The sequence below is a fragment of the Plasmodium malariae genome, assembly GCF_900090045.1.
Source record: "Plasmodium malariae genome assembly, chromosome: 13".
Classification (NCBI taxonomy): Eukaryota; Apicomplexa; class Aconoidasida; order Haemosporida; family Plasmodiidae; genus Plasmodium; species Plasmodium malariae.
In genome coordinates, this window is record NC_041787.1 from 1,717,457 (window position 1) to 1,735,861 (window position 18,405).

The following is an 18,405-nucleotide window of genomic DNA, read 5'->3' on the forward strand; positions in this document are numbered from 1 at the left end:
AAAAACGAAATGTGTCATTCAAAATTTTCGCCTGAACGTAAAACAAGGTAACTCATGAGGTGAACCCGTATATAAATAAGTACATAAAATGTCTGCATAAGGACAGTAGTATAACGTGTTAATATATAAATTAAGGAATACAATGAAATGTACAATGAAGCAGAAAAAAGGAGACATACGTTTCCTCAAAGATATATTTCTCTTCTAAATGTAGCATATTAATATATTCTTTTTTTTTTTTATTAACTCATATGACTAATAACTTGTTACATTTAGATATACGACTTACCATTGTACATAACTAACGTGTTTATACATCTCTGTGATTGGATTACAATAAAGAATTTGTACCTGTATAATTGATAATATATATATATATATATATATATATATATATATATATATATATATATATGCACAATTGTGAGTACTTGATGCTTAAATACATGATGTAAAAGAACGAATGAACAAAATAAAAAAAATTAAAATAGTTCACAAGTATATTAAATGAAATTAAGAAATTGGAACTAAAAAGGAAGCAGTGCTCTGTCTCTTTTTTGTTATATATATATACACATATATACATATATACATAAATACACGTGTACATATAATTTACAAAAAGAATTATGTACTTCTTTTTCGCATTTAAGGGAAAGTATTCCTCGAAATTTTTACCCCCCATTAAATATTATTGTCATAGCCTCCGATATATTCTGTTTTATTTTTTATTTTTACAAAAAGAACATTTTTGAAAGGACAAGCCAATTTTAACTTATAACGTGTAAAATGTAAGCATATAACAAAATTGGCAAGCAAATACAATAAGGTGTGTATATAAGTGTTACATGTACATGTGCATATACAAATATACATTTGCCCAAATTACACCTTTACATGTTATATAGCATACTGCATATTCTATTATCATTCTCAAAATACACTTTTTAGAAGTGGAAAATTACAAAAGGATTGAAGTAAAACATTATATCTATCATAAGAAAAGCTTAAAAGAAAATGAGCTTTGAAAAAATTTCTCAAGATAAAAATTATTTTTATTTTTATTTTTATTCGTATGATATAGCATAATAGGAAGCAAATTCTGGCATAATAAAAACCAGCGTGCAGTTTTTAATATTAAAGATTAATTTACATACGAGATGTTCAATGCCAGCATATGCATACATACGGGTCCATATTATATACATCTGAAACATAACGTTTAACAAATTGTGGAGGCTACTTAGATTGAGCATATGGGAAATAACGAAGTTACATGTATTCATGAACACATGTTTGAAAAAACAGTAAAAATTAAAACTTTACTTAACTCTTGCTGCCATTAACACATTGGTAATACATAGCAAATATTAGTATTATTTTTTGGTCTTGACATTTGTGCGAGCTAAGATTTTGCTTGTTATAGGCAATAAAAAAAAAAAAAAAAAAAAAAAAATGAATAAATAAATAAATAAAGTTCAAAAGTTAAAAATATAATAAAATAAAAAATAAAAATGAAATGTAAAATGTGAACTATAATATAGCGTAGCAAAGTGGCTATCGCAAAAATACACATATGCATTGCATAAGTGCGAAAGCGTACATTTAATTTTTATTTTATTCTTCATTTTTCAACTACTATTATAAAACATAAGTTTGTGTAAAATTCAGCAAAATATAAGCATTTTTTGGTCAGGTGTTTTATTAAAAAATTACAAAACATTACACGTTCAAGGATGTGAGTGTACGTGTACGCAAATATATATCTATATCTATCTATATCTATATATATATATATATGTATATATACATATACATATATATAAGTATGTATTTATTAATGTATGTATATACTTATGTGCATGTATGTGTACGTGGGTATACATATAAATGGATACTTTTGCATGGGTACACATAACTGACGCTGAGAATGAAAATAACAGTGAAAACAGAAATACCTCTTTGGCTAAAAACTGGTATAAAAGATATTGCATTTAAGATAAATTAACAGGATAGGGGAAAAAAAAAAAAAAAAAAAAAAAATACAGTGCAGTACAGTACAATACAATATATACTGTGTCCTCAAATACAGAGAAAAACGAAAGGAGGTAAACAACTCCAACTTCGTACAAATTTGACGAAATAAACGAAAAATATATCATGCATAATGTTATATGATGGTTAATAAAAAGTATATTGATGCAGTTAAAAAAAAAAAAAAAAAAAAAAGAGTTCTACATGGGTAGTACATACAATGATGAGCCTAGTATTCCGAATAGTAAGACGAGATATAATACTGAGGAAAAAGGTAAAAATCGAAATATAACAAATTATGAGTTATTTAATAAATATTATTATGAAGGGGAAAAAAAGATGAGAAAAGAAGACGACTGTGTGAACCATCCCTATAATGATGCCAATATTATGGCCAAGATGAAAAACAGAGAGAAGAAAGATGCGGAAAAGCAGAAGGAAGGAAGATTGTTAACATGTATAAGAGGGCATGATTTAAATTCCCCCAAAAAAAGATTGTCTGAAAAAGAAATGAACGAGTTGATATCTAAATATAGAAAGAATGGCTATTGTGAAACATCTTTAAAAGACAATCATAAGCGTAATAGCAGCTACGGTAATAATAGCAATATTCATGGCGGTAATAGCATCATCTATGGAAATACTGATAGAAGACACACTTACCAAAATGCAAAGAGTAAATATAATTTATTAAGTTACCCTAATAACAAATTGTATGATTCAGAAAAGGATCATAAAGATTTATATTTAGATGGAGCTGCAAAAACAACTATTATTACCACGTCTGTACATGATACGCAGAAAGTAGAAGACATCCATAGTTATATACCTTTTTTAAACAAGATTACAGATCATCACAATGAATCAAGTGAAAATGGTTTAAAAATATTGAATTATGAAAAAGGGGAACTGGATAATCGTAATAGTAATAATATTAATAACAGACTGGATGATCATACAAAATATTTCCAAGGAAATTGTATTCCTGATATTAGTTTGTATAATATCTTCCCGCCGCTATACAAATATGACAATGAGAATCCTAATGCACGCGTACATGCATCATTGAACGGAGATTGCATGTATAATAATTTAAAAAAGGGTTCTAATAATTATAAAAAACATATGAGTGAATATTTGAACGTCGATGATTATGAGAAAATGGAGAGGATCCACATGTTGAAAAGAGGAACAGAAGTGGGAGCGGAAGTAGGAGAGGAAGTGGAAATGAAAGCGGGAACGACGAGGGATGCAGCGGAGAAGGAAAGAGAATTTAGTGATGATGAAGAAGAGGGGAAAAAAATACGTACTCAAAGAAAAAACCTTTTATATGAAACATTTTTTAATTTAACAGATAAGTTAGAAAAAATGAATAGTAGAAAAGGCAATAAATGTAAAAAGGAGGATTTATTAGAAGAGGAGAGAAGTAAAAGAAAAAATTGCACTAACAAGTTAAGAGATAAGACGATAAGAAGTGAGAATATAACAAATCAAAAGATTCGAAGTAGTAGTTCTTATAAAACAAGAAACAGAGAAAGCTCAATGAGGAGTGTGCATGACAACGATACGCAAAAAAAATATGGACAAGAAGCTGATTTGGAAAAATATGTAAAAAAATATGAACAAGTAAGAAATGCGATTATAGAGAAGCATTATGATGATGGTGGTTATGGCAGTGGCAGTGGATATGGTGGTGAGTATGATGGTAACGTTAGTATGGACAAAGAAAGATTATACAAAGAAATCGACTCCTTTGATGATATTTTAAAAAATAGTTCAGAAGACTCCTATAATTACGAGGAGAAGAAAAACTCTTTAAGGAAAACACAAAACGAAAATGATAATTTACATGATCATTTGGATGTTAAGGACCTTAGTAAATCGGATTTTATAGAAAATAAATTAGGATATGATAAAAAAAAAAAACAAAAAAACACTAATAATATAGATAACACAAGTTTAACTTCGAATAATTTGAAAAGTACTCAGTTTCATATGAGTGCAGTATCGAATGGTTCTAATGACTACTCTACTTTATATGATTATGTGAATTATTCAAAAAATGGAATAACAAAAGATTATTTTAAGAATTATACACATTCGCGTAATTCATCAAAGTATCTTCCTTATGTAACTAAGGATGAAGTGAACAAACATATGGAAAGAAATTTATCTCAACAAAGTATGATGTACTCAAAGAATAACAAAAGCGATGTGAGCAATTTTTCTCATTTGCAGTCAAGTGTCTTAGGAGAAACATACATAGAGTACAGTAATTCAATCCCATCCAATTCATACGTATCTAAGAATATTAATGAGCGTGGAGTACATACTAATAGTGGCAATAACTGGGAGAATAATGTTAAGAATTATTACAGCTGTTCTCATAGAGGAAATAATAAAGTTATGCATAGTGATTCACCCCTTCTGGGCAGACTAACACAAAAGAGCAATAGAATAGTTGAAGGCTGCGAGCCAAAATTCCCGTCGAATAGTAATAATAGTACTACTTTAAATGTTGATAATTTAAAATACTCTTTTCTTTGTAGCAAGAACGATGAGCACCTAAATACTTGTAACAATGACTGTAACATGAATGTTTATAGAGATCCTGATAACTACCCGTACGAAGGAATTGCCGATGATCGTAAGATGTACCCTAATGATGTTCTTAATGACAATTTTAACAAATGCTTCAAAAAGAAAAGTCGAATTAACCCCCCCCCAACTAGAGAAGCATTACATAGGGAACAGCTAATGACGAGTCCGATAACTTACGCAGACGAGAACAGTAATCGTAATAATTACAATAGTGGTAATAATTACAAGAGTGGTAATAATTACAAGAGTGGTAATGCGATTGAAAGAAAGGAAGAACATTTTATTAAGAGCATAGGAAAGCAGTATCACTTAAAAGAAAGTGATGAAATATTAAATAGCATTTTTAATTTAAGAAAGAAAAAAAAAACTCATCAAAATGTTAATTATAATGCAGACCGAGAAATAAATAAAAACAGTAACTCAAACTTGTTCCATGAAACTGAAATGAATACAGCTTATAGTTTGTGCAATAATAACATCAAAAACTACAATAATTATTACAGTGCGGATATAGCAAATTCGAATTCCTTTAATTATTTAAAAAATCGCTCTTACACGAGACCTATGTATATTGATGACTTAAATGTGGATGAAGAAGACAATTATAATAAAGATAACAATAATAATAACAATAACAATAATAATAATAATAATAATAATAATAATAATAATAATAATAATAATAATAATAATAATAATAATAATAATAATAATAATAATAATAGTAACAACAGTTATAGCAATATTAGTAACAACAGTTATAGCAATATTAGTAATAATAATGATACAGATGACTGCACGATCAAAATAAAACAAAAAAATTTAAGCGATTTAAATTCCCTTTACTATAGCGATATTTTTGTTTTAATTTTCATTTATTTTTTAAAATTTTTATATTATCTACTTAACTATCTGGTACAACTTTCCCTATTAATTTTTGCCATCTTTTATCACAATTTCAAAAAAAAATCTTTTAACACAATAATTGTTTCAGTCGCAATTGTAGTGCCACTTTTTTTGTTTGCTATATCAATCGTCATCTTATTTTGTAGAAGTATGAATGCGGAATTCTTTGACAAGGATATTTAAAAAGAAAAGGTAAGAAATAATGGAATGTACAAATGGAAGGGAAAAATAGAAAAGTAATAAGGAAGATTCAGAATTCCTGTTTTTTTTATTTTTTGAAATTTTAATTTTTCCACAAATTTTATAATACCTGTATGCGTATGGGCAGGGGTGTATAAGCAGTTTTTTATGTAAATATGCTCCAGTGCACTATATATATGTATATATATTATATGTACGTACGCATGTGTGCATACGTGCTTTTATTCTCCCTCCCCATCATATGTACACCCACTTTTTCTATATTGTAACCTGAATAACCCTTTTTTTGTTGATTTTTTAAGCAGCTCCATTTATTAGCAGAATTTCCCATTTGTTTTGAATTATATGCATATATTTATGCGTACGTTTATGCGTATGTATATGTATATGTTAATGAGTATTTGTTTATTTATATATATATACACAGTTTTACATAGACGTATATATTTATATATAAACTTTTTTATTGAAGTGATCCTATATATAAAAATATACGGCTCTGTTACTTTATTAATTATACTTCCCCATTATAACTTTATGTATAATGGTTTATCTTTTTAATGTTTGGATTTTTTCGTTGAAAAATAATTTATTTACATGGCTTTTACACACTTTGTGTTCACATTAATACAATATTATGTTATTTTAAGAATATATCATTCTGAGATTGCGTTATTTAGAGATAGCTTAATTTCGACACTCCGTTATTTTGAATCTAAACCATTTTAATATTTTATGTTATTGTGTTATTTTATTACTACGGTACTACGTTGTATTTATTTAATATATTTTTTTCTTTTTTTTTTCTTTTTTTTTGTTTAAATAATTTGACTTTTCAGTGAAAAAAATTAAGTTTTTTCAGCTCAAAAATTAAAATATATATTTTTTCTCATTTGTTGTTGAAATGAAGCTTGAAACGAAAAAAAGGAAAAATGAAAAACGAGATTATAAGTAAAAGAGCAGATAAACGAATAAACGTGTTAACGAACAAATATAGCGTGTAAGGCATAGTAAAAAAAAAACAATATAGTCAATTACTATTGCCACTTTTGTTCGTTTACCCAAAAATGTACTAGTAAAAATCTTAAAAAGAGAAATAACGTTTTAGTAAAATGCAGTAGGTATTTTTTTTAAAATATTATTTTTTAAATGAGCTCGAAAAAGTTATCATTTGATTATGTTTTTCAAAAAAAAGTTTAACCAAAGTTTGATATAATTTGTGCCTACAGTCAAAAAAATCAAAATATATTTTTTTAAAAAAAAATACACCAGTACAAAGGGGCATTTAATATTTTTTAAAGGAAAATAATTAAAAAATATATATAATAAAAAAATAATAAGGTAATAATAATACAGTAATAATAATAAGGTAATAATAATACAGTAATAATAATACAGTAATAATAATAAAGTAATAGTAATACCATAATAATAATAAAATATAAATAAAAAAAAAAAAAAAAAATAGGATCATGTTACGAAATGTAGGTAAGGAACATTCGAATTCGTTTAATGTAGATAAGACTAAGGAAAGAAACAACATATATAACAGAAGAATAGACAAGGAAATAAAAAATTTAAAAGAATCAAAACTAATAGATAATGAAAATGTGTATATAACACTTAACGAAAACAATAATGTAGATGAAGATAACGACACACATAATTGTGATAATATTAAAAAGAATAAGTATTTATATTTATTGGAAACATTTAATGAAAAATATTTTTTAAATAAAAATTTTTTTTTTAAAAATTTTATAAATCATGTGAAAATATTGAAGAGCAACCAAACAACATCATTTTACACTAATCAAAATGAAAATTGGCCTTCGATTTTTGCAGAATTAAGTAAGTATAATACATATAAGAATAGTTTATGTCCATTTTTTAATATATATGAGCTATTACGCTTTCGGGGAATTTTTGCTGATTTTTCGTCCTTCTTAAAGGAAATCAGTTATTTTTTGGAAATTTTTGAAGTGTTCAAAAATGAGTTTATGAAGGAACAAAATAGTTTTAACGTTTCAAGCACAAATAAGGCAGTAAAGAGCTATAGTGAGAGGGAAGCGAAAGAGAAGAAGGAGGAAGAACAAGACGAATTTAATTTCTTCACAAACATATTTTTTGAAATATTATATAAGGATTTTACAAATCATCTAAGAAATGTTCAGAGCGAGATAATAAATAAAATATTATACTCCAACGAATTTGAAAAGGAATATTTTTATAACACTTTTTCTGTATTTTTTCATAAGTATTATAGCATAAAAGAGAGCATAGTTTATTCCTTCTTCATTTTTGATGACTACCCGTTTAGTAAACCATGTGTTAATTTAGATCATTTACCCTTTTGTTTACTAAAAAAAAAAAGTCAAGAAAAATTAACTGGTGATAAATATAATAAAAGAAATATTCTTAACCTTTTATTGAGCGAGAAAAAGTGGGTCCCAAAAATTACAATAGAGAATTTATTTGAAGAATCACAGAAATTTGTTCATACGCTTTTTTTTTATTATCAGTATAAAATATACCTTTTGTATTACTATATGAGTAAGCATAACATTTTTTTTCGTTTTTTTGAAAATAATTGTGAAATTAATTTTGAAACACATTCATTGGTGTACTCATATGTACATAATGTAGACCGACAGCTAGCTACACACATACACAAAAAAAAAAAAAAAAATTACTCAAATCTGTTATATCGAATTAATAACTGCGAATGTATTAATCAAGACTTTATATTGTATAAATTTTTTTATACATACAAAAAATTAAAAAGTAAGAATTACCAAGTGAAAGGTACTCCATCCAGTTCCTTTACACGGGCTGAGAGGAAAAAAAGGTATGAGTATTATATATATTTTTTTTTTCTCATATTTGTTTTTTTACTGCCACAATTAATTAAAAGTTTATATATATATCGCACAAGTGAAATCATCAACTATTTGAATCTTTCGAACAGTGCGTCTCTGACTTTTCAGGAAGACAAACAGAATACCTCTGTTAATAATCACCCTTTGTTCTATGCCTATATAAAGCTGCTGAAAAAGATAACCAATAATGAAAATACAAAAGGGGAAAATACTCATAACAGCTCTAGCCTATCAAATGGGGGTGAAAACGCAGAAGAAAACGAACAAAGGAAAGCTACGTTCAACCATAGTAATAAGAAGAAAAAAAATGAAAATGGGACAATAATTGATGAAGAAAAAGGGACAAATGATCAGCAGGCAGTGAGGGGTGAAGAAAAAGGAAAAAGTGAACAGAATCTAATGAATGGTGAAGAAAAATTAAGGAACGAACAGATTCATTTGTCTAGTGTGGACAGGGGAAGCGCAAGGGTGAATACTAGATTGTCTGATGGGGAAGGGGGCGCAATAAATTTACTACTTATAATAACCATGTTATCTGTTACTGAATTTTTGTTTTTCTCATTAGGAGTTATATACAACTTAAAATTGTTAAGAAAAAAATTTGAGCATAATAATTTTGTTATAAATATATGTTCATCTGTATTAATATTATATAACCCTATATTATTTTGTGGAAATACAAATTATGTGGTGGTATTATCTATTGGTCTATTATTTTGGAGTATAAATTTTATCCTTCTAAAAAAGATGTTTTTGTCTGTTATTATTTATGTAGTAAGCATATATATGAACATTGCAAATATTACTTACGTCTTCCCCTTTTTGTGTATCTATGTATATATTAAAAGTAGATGCATAATAAAAAGGGGAAGTCAATTTAAAGGCATATTCAAAAATAGGTTTGAGGCTTCGAAATATATTTTTATTTATTTGTTAATATTTGTAATGGAAAGTTATTTTTTAATGTACATCCTTTGTGACGAGCAATTTTATTGGTACAGAAATTTAAGAAACTGCTTCAACTTTTTTACTAGCCATTTTGATAGTACAGAAAAGGTGTTTATGCAGTATAGGCAATCCAAAAATTTAGTTCACACAGTAACTACTATTTTTAGTAGTAGTAATACTTTGATAAACCACTACCGTGTTGTTACCTATGCCCCGTTTATTATCACCATAATTTTTAATTACTTCTTTGTTGTTAACACAGTAAATAAACTTTATAGTTCTTTTATAGTTTCATCCATAGTATTTCTCCTCACTTGGTGGACTCATTTGAGTTGTACTTATCTACTAACATTTCTTTTGGTATTGTTGCTACTATTTATCAATATACTTGGCAGTTCAAGTTTATTCCTAAATATACTTTTTTCATCCTATATAATAATAACGGATGAAAATTTCAATTTTTATATATTTGCATTAACTATAGTATATTTTCTTTTTCATATATATTTAATGAGCCCATCAAGTAATTTTATTCAAAATATTAATTATCAAGCAAAAATAGGTGCACATTTAATTGCACACATCTTTAACTACCTCTTAACTAATATTGTACACTTGTACGAAACAAGTATAAAAAGTTTTGTATCCTCATTTGTGATCATGCTTTTTTCTTCATCCTCTTCTTCTATTATTACATTACCTAATGAAAAGGATATTCAAGAGATAGTTCAAAAAAAGGAAATTCAAAAGAAGATTATTTTTTGTTTATATTCTCATTTATCTCATGACTATTTGATTATTCCGTTATCTTATTTTTCTGCCTTTCTTTTTTTAATGCTCGGCTCGTTAAAGGTACCTGCACCCTCTTAAGTTATCCTCCGTGCATTATACTGCTTTGTTGTATTACGTGGGCTGTCTACGCGTTATATTACATTATGCTATACTGTGTTGTATTGTTATGCATTGTGTTCTATTATAGTATGTTATAATTTTTTTTTTTTTTTATGTGCCTTTCTAGCTTTGTTTCCCCCGAGTGTCCATAAAATTTGCCGTATTTATTCTCAAGCTTTTCATCCTTTTAAGTTTGCTCACAATACTACTGGTAAGTATAAAAACGGAAGGAAATTGCATATTAATACTTCGTGCTTATATATAATTGTATATATCACTATACAGAGTGAATAGTATGTATACGCAAAAGTGCACATAAAAACTTTATATTATGTTTAAAAATTTAGATAGCTATTATAACAAATAACACTTGTTTTTTTCCCTTTACAGATATTTTACACAAAACGAAAGAAATTTAGGAAATTTGATTTTTTAAGTATACCTCATTCAGCTTACAAGACAACATTTCCATTACAAAGATCAAAAAAATTTTAACTACCGACAAGTTCGAGAACCGGTGTAAAGATGCACATATGCACATGAATATATATATACGCACATACGTACATACACATCTATATATACCAACGAGCGTACATATCCAATTATTTTATGCGTTTTAGTAAATTTTTTTTTTTTGTAATACATAGGATTTATAGTATACATGAATAGATATATATATATATATATAGACACAATTCGTATGCCATATCTGCATGTATGCATATATGTATATGCATATATATGTACATCCGCATAGGGCTGCTATATAAATGTACTTCAAAATACAACAAAATTTGGCTATTTGTTACGCCTATGTTACAAAATAAAGGAAATTTTCGTTTAATAAAAATAATTTCTCTAGTGAACATTTTACAATGAGAAAAAAAATTAAATGCCCAACATTTAAGTTAAATTATATTTTTCTTTATTCATAAAATGCAAAAATATAAGAAATCATAATTCTTAAATATATAAAGAATATGTGTTCAAATTATTCATACGAGCATAATACATACTCATGCATATATATATATGCACATGCTCGAGTTTTTTTTTTAATTACATTCATCACAAAGTAATAAAAAAAAAAAGGAAAAAGCGCGAATAAAGAATAAGGTAGAAGAAAGTAATAACCATATATATAAATAAATAAAAGGTTAATGGCATAGACATATATAAATAAATATAACTAAACATAAATATAAATAAATATATATGTATACAAATATATACATTGGGGTTTAAAGAAAAAAATTAATGGAACAAAAAAAAAAAAAAAAAAAAAAATTACAAAAGCTGATACTTTTTTTTATTATATATATATATATGTATATTCTAGTAACTCTTGCATTTATATAAATATATATATATATACATACATACATATATGCCTGCGGGAGGCTATATATATGTAGTATATTTACAAAAGTACGTTCCATCTTCCATTTATCTATTTTAAAAGGGGAATGTGTCAAATGCTAATGGCTTCATTAAACAAACAAGTTAACAATTTTTACAAAAATTACACAGTTCTTTCTTTTCTTTTTCTTTCTTCTTTTCGATACAGCTGTATCAAAAGTCTTCCCCGTTTTATATATCCATTTTTCCGTTTTAATAGTATTTCTCATTTTTGTTTGCATAATTCGCGTACACAGCATCGTAGTAATAGTTATTTGTTCCATTCATATAATTATTGTTCATATATGACTCATACACGTAATTTTCATTCATATATCCTCCTCCTCCTCCTCTATTGTCATTCATATATCCCGTGTTATCACCCATATAATGATTACTTATATAATTACACTCACTTGGGTAATTGCCATCATTTATGTAGTTGGTATCAGCTATATATGTACCATCATTAATATAGTTAGCATCATTAATATAGTTAGCATCATTCATGTAATTAGCATCATTCATGTAATTTCTGCCGTTCATATAATTTGGGTTGTTCATATAATTATTATTCATATACGCATTATTCATGTAATGATCATTAATATGATGATTAAGGTAACGGTGATCATTGTAAAAGGCTGGACTATCATTTATGTAATTCGTATTATTTGTTCCATACATATTATCATTGTAATAGTAATTACTACTATTATTATTACTATCAATGTAACTGTTATCATAACAGTACGTGTTATAACCATTATTATTTACATAATTAGCATAGTGCTTTTCATTATTATTACCATTGTTGTTACCACCAATATTACCGCTGCCATTACTATTACTATAACCATTGCAATTGACATTCCTGTTGTCAGTGCTATGATCATTATTATTAATATTGATAGTGCTATTCTTATGATAACTATTGCTGTCAGTCGAAATATGGCTGCTCCTTCTATTATCTTGATACAACTGCATATTTCCAATATTATTACTACGGATATGCTCATCAATTTTTTTATTATAATTACCATCTTTATTATTCTGCATATCACACATACTGGTATTCAAATTATTTACGAATTCTTCTTTTTTTTTCCTCTTGATATTTGTATATGCTCCCTTATTACTATACTGCTTTGCGGAATTATTATTAGCGTCGTTTTGTTTCATTACATTATTGTTGTACTCAACATTGTCTTCATTATTCTGATGAGTTCTATATTTTTTTTTTTTTAAAGTATTAACATTTGACTTAAATGTATTACTATTCATTTTTTTAATCTTATCGTTATACTTTATTTGATTTGCTTCTCCGTCTATGTCTGACTCATTCTTTTCCTCTTTTATATTATAACACTCACAATTGCATTTATCACCACTGCAATTGTTACAGTTATAATTACAACTACTATAAATATCATCATAATATGCATCGGAATTATTTTCTATGGTGTTATCATCATTTTTGGTGCCTTTTCTAGCACTCTCATTATTTTCACCTTTTGTATTAACGTCATTATAGGTACTTAATCTACAGCTATTGAATTTCCTCTTTTCAATCTCAGTATAGTTATTATTACTATTACTGTTACTAATGCTCTTACTATTACCACTATTGCCATTAATACCACTACTATTCCCATCGCCCACATTTCTATAACTCCTTTTGGGGGATGACTCTCTACGCGCATAATACTTTGAGTATTTGTTATTTACTGCATATTTCTCCCTTGAAATTTTCATATTATTATTATTATTATTATCATGGTATTTCATACCACATTCTTCATTTTCCTTATAAAATAAATCGACACCATTTTCGCTCTTTATCTTCCCTTTATTTTTATCAATACACTGAACATGTCTTGTGGTAAACATTTTATTTCTCTTGATATAGTTTTGTCTACTTTTTTCATCGTTCCTTATACTATCCACGTTATTATCATTACTGCTGGCATGTTCAATGTTACAATCCTTATCCTCTGTCTCTCTCAAGTCTACAACTTTTTCTGCATTATTCTCCTTTTTTGGAAAATTATCCTTATTTTTTCCTTTTTCCTCGCTGGGATTATTACTATTACTGTTATAGTTACTGTTGTTTATGTTCTTACTGTTGTTACTAGTGTTACCATGGTCATTACTACTACGGTTATTGTTACTATTGTTGTTACTTCTACTGTTATTGTTACTACTATTTTTATTACTATGTGTTTCCTTTTCACTCTTTTTTCTTAAATTTCCTACATCTTTCATAGGATTACTACTGTTATATTTCCTTGAAGGCCTATATTTCGACTCGCTTTTCTTTCGATCGACATTGACATTAATAGATCGACTAAAATTCCCATTAGTATAATTTTTTAAATTTGAATGATCATTACTATGCAATTTAATATCCACTTTCTTAGTACTTTCATTATTATAACTATAATTACTGTTGTTGTTATTATTTTTTCGAGAATCACCTTTTTTTGAATACGCAGAATTATTCAAATTTTTATGCACATTTAAGCTAATACTATTATTAAAATTTTCTTCATATATATAATTTCTTTTACTATTATGTTTTGTTTTTGCTGTTTGCTGATTAGAATAATTATCATCTTTTAAATAAACAAATCGTGCCCCTTGATACTTATTGGGTGTATTCCTCTGATTTGTTAATTGGTTGCTATTATAGCTACTTTTTGATTTATAAAATGATATATTTTTCTTCATTTCGTTATTACTATAGTTGTTTTTGAAATTTTCTCTTTTTTCCCTTACATCGTATTTTTTCCTATTTCCGTATTTGCTTCTGCTAGGTTCGTCCATTTTATCCAAACTTTTATTTTTGTATCTATCCGCATATTCATCCACAACTCTATCGATTTTATTACCGATTACTTTTTCGACTTTTCTGTCTATATCACTTTCATCTCCTTCGTCGACTCCTCTGCCTACTTCTTTGCTTACTTCTTTTCCCTTTTCTTTTGTGCTTTTTCCTGAATTTCTATCCTGCTCATTTATTCCTTCTCTACCATTTACCTTTTCCACGTTTTCATTGGAACCTGCATCAATATTTTTATCTTTATATTTTCTTAGTGTGGTTTCTTTCTTGTTCCTTTTATCCACATGAGTGTGTACAGTATCACTGATACTATTAACTCCATTGACACCACTATCTTCGTTATCGTCTACGAATGTGTCTATTTTTTCTTTATCTAACGAAGCATTTAATTTTTGCTTGTATACCATGTTGTTTGTTTTTTCGTCTTTTTTATTTTTGGTTGAGAGCTTAATTTTATAGTTTTCATTATAATATTTATGATAACTTAATACCTTCGAATTTTGAATACGATTATTTTTATAATAATAATTATCTTTATTATTGTTCTTATAAGATATAACATTATAATTATTCCTATCATGTTTATTATTTCTAGTTGAGTAATATCTATTATTATAAACTGTATGGTAATTTTTATTACTATTTCTGTCTTTTACAAAATAATCATCATATTTATAATCATAAAATAAATCGTGTTTCCATCTTTTCTTATCTATATAACTAATTTTACTATTTCCTTGTGTTTTTTTATCACTTGTTTTTTTTTTTATATTACTCTTATCACTATTTTCAAATCTATTATCATGAAGGAAATATCTTGCTTCCTTTGGAACAAAACAAGGATCTTCTCTCATTTTTTCTTTTGTTGAAAAATTTCTATTTTCCAAAATTTCGAAATCATTTTTTTTCTTTCCTTCTGATGACATCTTTTTCTTATTATGTTCCAGCGCTTCGCTATCTAGTATATTTTTATTATTTCTAGTTGTTGTTTCCGCACATACTTCTGTTACTTCTTTTTCATTTTCTTTGTCTTTATTACCTTCGTTAACTTCTTTCCCTTCTTCTCTTTGGTGCTTCTCCTCATTAATCGCATTCATCGATCTATTTTTGTTCGCTTTCTTTGAAATGCTAACATCCTCTTCATCCTCCTCTTCTTCTATCAAACTTCTACTTGAGCACCTAGAATGTTTACTTTCTACACTCCTATTGTTACTGTCACTTACATAGGACATGTAGTCCTCAAAAACGTTCCTTTCTTCTTCTAAAATAAACTCACTTCTCATGTTCTTTATGTCCATCTTGTCTTATCTTCACTTACCTTTAATTATCTTACTTTTTTTTATCTTACCTTATCTTATTTTTTTTACCTTACTTTATCTCTTCTTTCTTAAAGGAAAATGTATGGACAATAAAGGAAAATATTTCTATATTTTACTGTATACATGTATTACATATAACTATACAAGCATACATATATATACAAACATACGTATAAATGTATACGCACATACATATGTATTTTCCCTTTTCCTCTTTTTCTGATTTTTTCTCCTCTGTTCTTTCCTTCCGCTCCTTCTCCCTGTTCTTCCTGATTTACTTATATTAATTTATTCCTTTTTATGATTTTTTTTTTGTTTATTTGTTTATTTGTTTGTTTGTTTATTTGTTTGTTTGTTTGTTTGTTTGTTTGTTTGTTTGTGTGTTTGTTTGTTTGTTTGTTTGTGTGTTTTACATATGTATGCTTTTAACAATATGTTATGCAATTTTAAGATACATAAAATGATGCTTTCTTTTTCTCTTCTTATTACTTTGAATATGTTTAAAGAAAAAAAGATAAAACATAATAAATATTTTATTTATACACAATAAATTGGAAAATCAAAAATCAAAAACATTAATAAAAGAGCATAAACCCTTTTAAACCATATACTTTTACGAATATACGTATAATATACATAATTATGTAAGAGAAATATATACATGGATATGTATTTATGTATATGTACTGAGGTACATGCGTATTAATAATACAGTATGTACGTATATATTTATATATAATATCTGTATACATAAATAGTAAAATAAGGTAAAATTAAAAGGTAAAATAAAAAGGGTTCATAATTTACATTTTTTCTTATTCAACACAAGGTTACATTCTAAGATATATGGAGAGGAAAAATTAAAAGGAAGAATAAGCATAACAGAATATAATATATATATACATTTACTTATATCAAAATTACAAAAAGGCAAATATAAAAAAATAATAATATATAAGCCCAAATGATTTTTTAAAACACAATCGTCATACAATATGTACATATATATAAAAATAATATGTATATATATATGTACATGTATATATATATATATATATATTTGTACATATACATGAAAATAAAAAATATAAAAACAAAAAATAACAAGAATTAAAATAAATAAAATAAACTATCTTTTAAATTTGTATTAAAAAACAGGGATAAATTAAAAAGTAAAAAAATGGTATGCATATATACATACATATATAATATATATATATATATACATTGTGTAAATATAAATTAAAATACACTTTAAAAAAAAAAAATAAATAAAAAGAATTTCATTTTAACATTAAATTAAAAAATTCGTTATAGTACAATTTGGGAAAAAAAAAAAAAATTGATATAAAATTTGCAATTTATATGAAATATTTAAGTATGGCTTTTTACTAATATGTAATTATATATATATGTATATATTATGTATCTGTTTATATGTATGTAAAAATATAAAAAGCCCAAGATTCTTTTTATAAAAATAATATGATCTCTGTTAAGCAAATAGAACTATTTTTTTTTTTTTTTTTTAATCATGTTTGCTATCTTGTATTTATCATTCTTCTAATAAAAATGTTTTAAGTTAAAGGTGCAAAAAAGGAAAGAATGTAAATTGATATCATCAATGTGAGAAAAGAAAGTTAAGAAAAAAACCTATCTCTAATATATTAAGGAGTGTAAAATCTTAATAATATTTAAGAATAAATTAATACACACAGCTATGCCAAATATGGCAAAAGTTTCAGCATAAAACGTACATTTTATGCAAAAATAATACGTACACTAAATAATAGCATATTACATACACTTTATGCAAGCATCCTACTTATATACATACATATATACATACATATATACATACATATATACATACATATATACATACATTTATACATATATACATACATATATACATATATACATACATACAAACATACCATGCACACATTTTACAAATATCTTACGTACATGCTTTAAAAGGAGCAAGAGTAAAATACGAACAATGAGATATGATAGCTAAAAAAAAAATATCAAATTTGATTAAAAGTTTAAAAACCTGTAACACCTATTTTTACAATCAAATATGTATTATATTTACATTTATTTGTATATGTATAAATTATAAATATAAATATTAATATAAATATAAATTATGCTGGGTAATAGTTAATAATAGGAATAACTGAAATGTGATGGCACAAGAGTTAAGAAAAATTAAAAACAAATAGTTGAACATTTTCAAATTAAAGGAGTATAAAATGCCCAACAAAAATAAAAATAAATTAAGAAATGCCAAAAATATGAATTTAAAAAATGCAAAAATTATAAAAGCTAAATAAAAGAAAAAGAGCAATGGTAAATAATATCATAAAGAAAAATGCTA

The 18,405-nt window shown here is 26.1% G+C and overlaps 3 protein-coding genes across 3 annotated transcripts; 2 read left to right on the plus strand and 1 right to left on the minus strand.

Annotated features, from left to right (window-relative positions):
* Window positions 1–2,238: 2,238 nt before the first annotated feature.
* PmUG01_13042800 (conserved Plasmodium protein, unknown function) lies at window positions 2,239–5,724 on the plus strand (the record flags this gene model as incomplete). Its single annotated transcript, XM_029007422.1, has 1 exon — window positions 2,239–5,724. The coding sequence occupies one exon, from the start codon at window positions 2,239–2,241 to the stop codon at window positions 5,722–5,724; it is 3,486 nt and encodes a 1,161-aa protein (XP_028863813.1).
* Window positions 5,725–7,214: 1,490 nt separating this feature from the next.
* Window positions 7,215–10,955, plus strand: PmUG01_13042900 (conserved Plasmodium protein, unknown function; the record flags this gene model as incomplete). Its single annotated transcript, XM_029007423.1, has 3 exons — window positions 7,215–10,421; window positions 10,588–10,671; window positions 10,851–10,955. 3 exons carry the CDS (start codon window positions 7,215–7,217, stop codon window positions 10,953–10,955), a joined length of 3,396 nt encoding a protein of 1,131 aa, XP_028863814.1.
* Window positions 10,956–12,074: 1,119 nt separating this feature from the next.
* PmUG01_13043000 (conserved Plasmodium protein, unknown function) lies at window positions 12,075–16,001 on the minus strand (the record flags this gene model as incomplete). Its single annotated transcript, XM_029007424.1, has 1 exon — window positions 12,075–16,001. The coding sequence occupies one exon, from the start codon at window positions 15,999–16,001 to the stop codon at window positions 12,075–12,077; it is 3,927 nt and encodes a 1,308-aa protein (XP_028863815.1).
* Window positions 16,002–18,405: the final 2,404 nt, after the last annotated feature.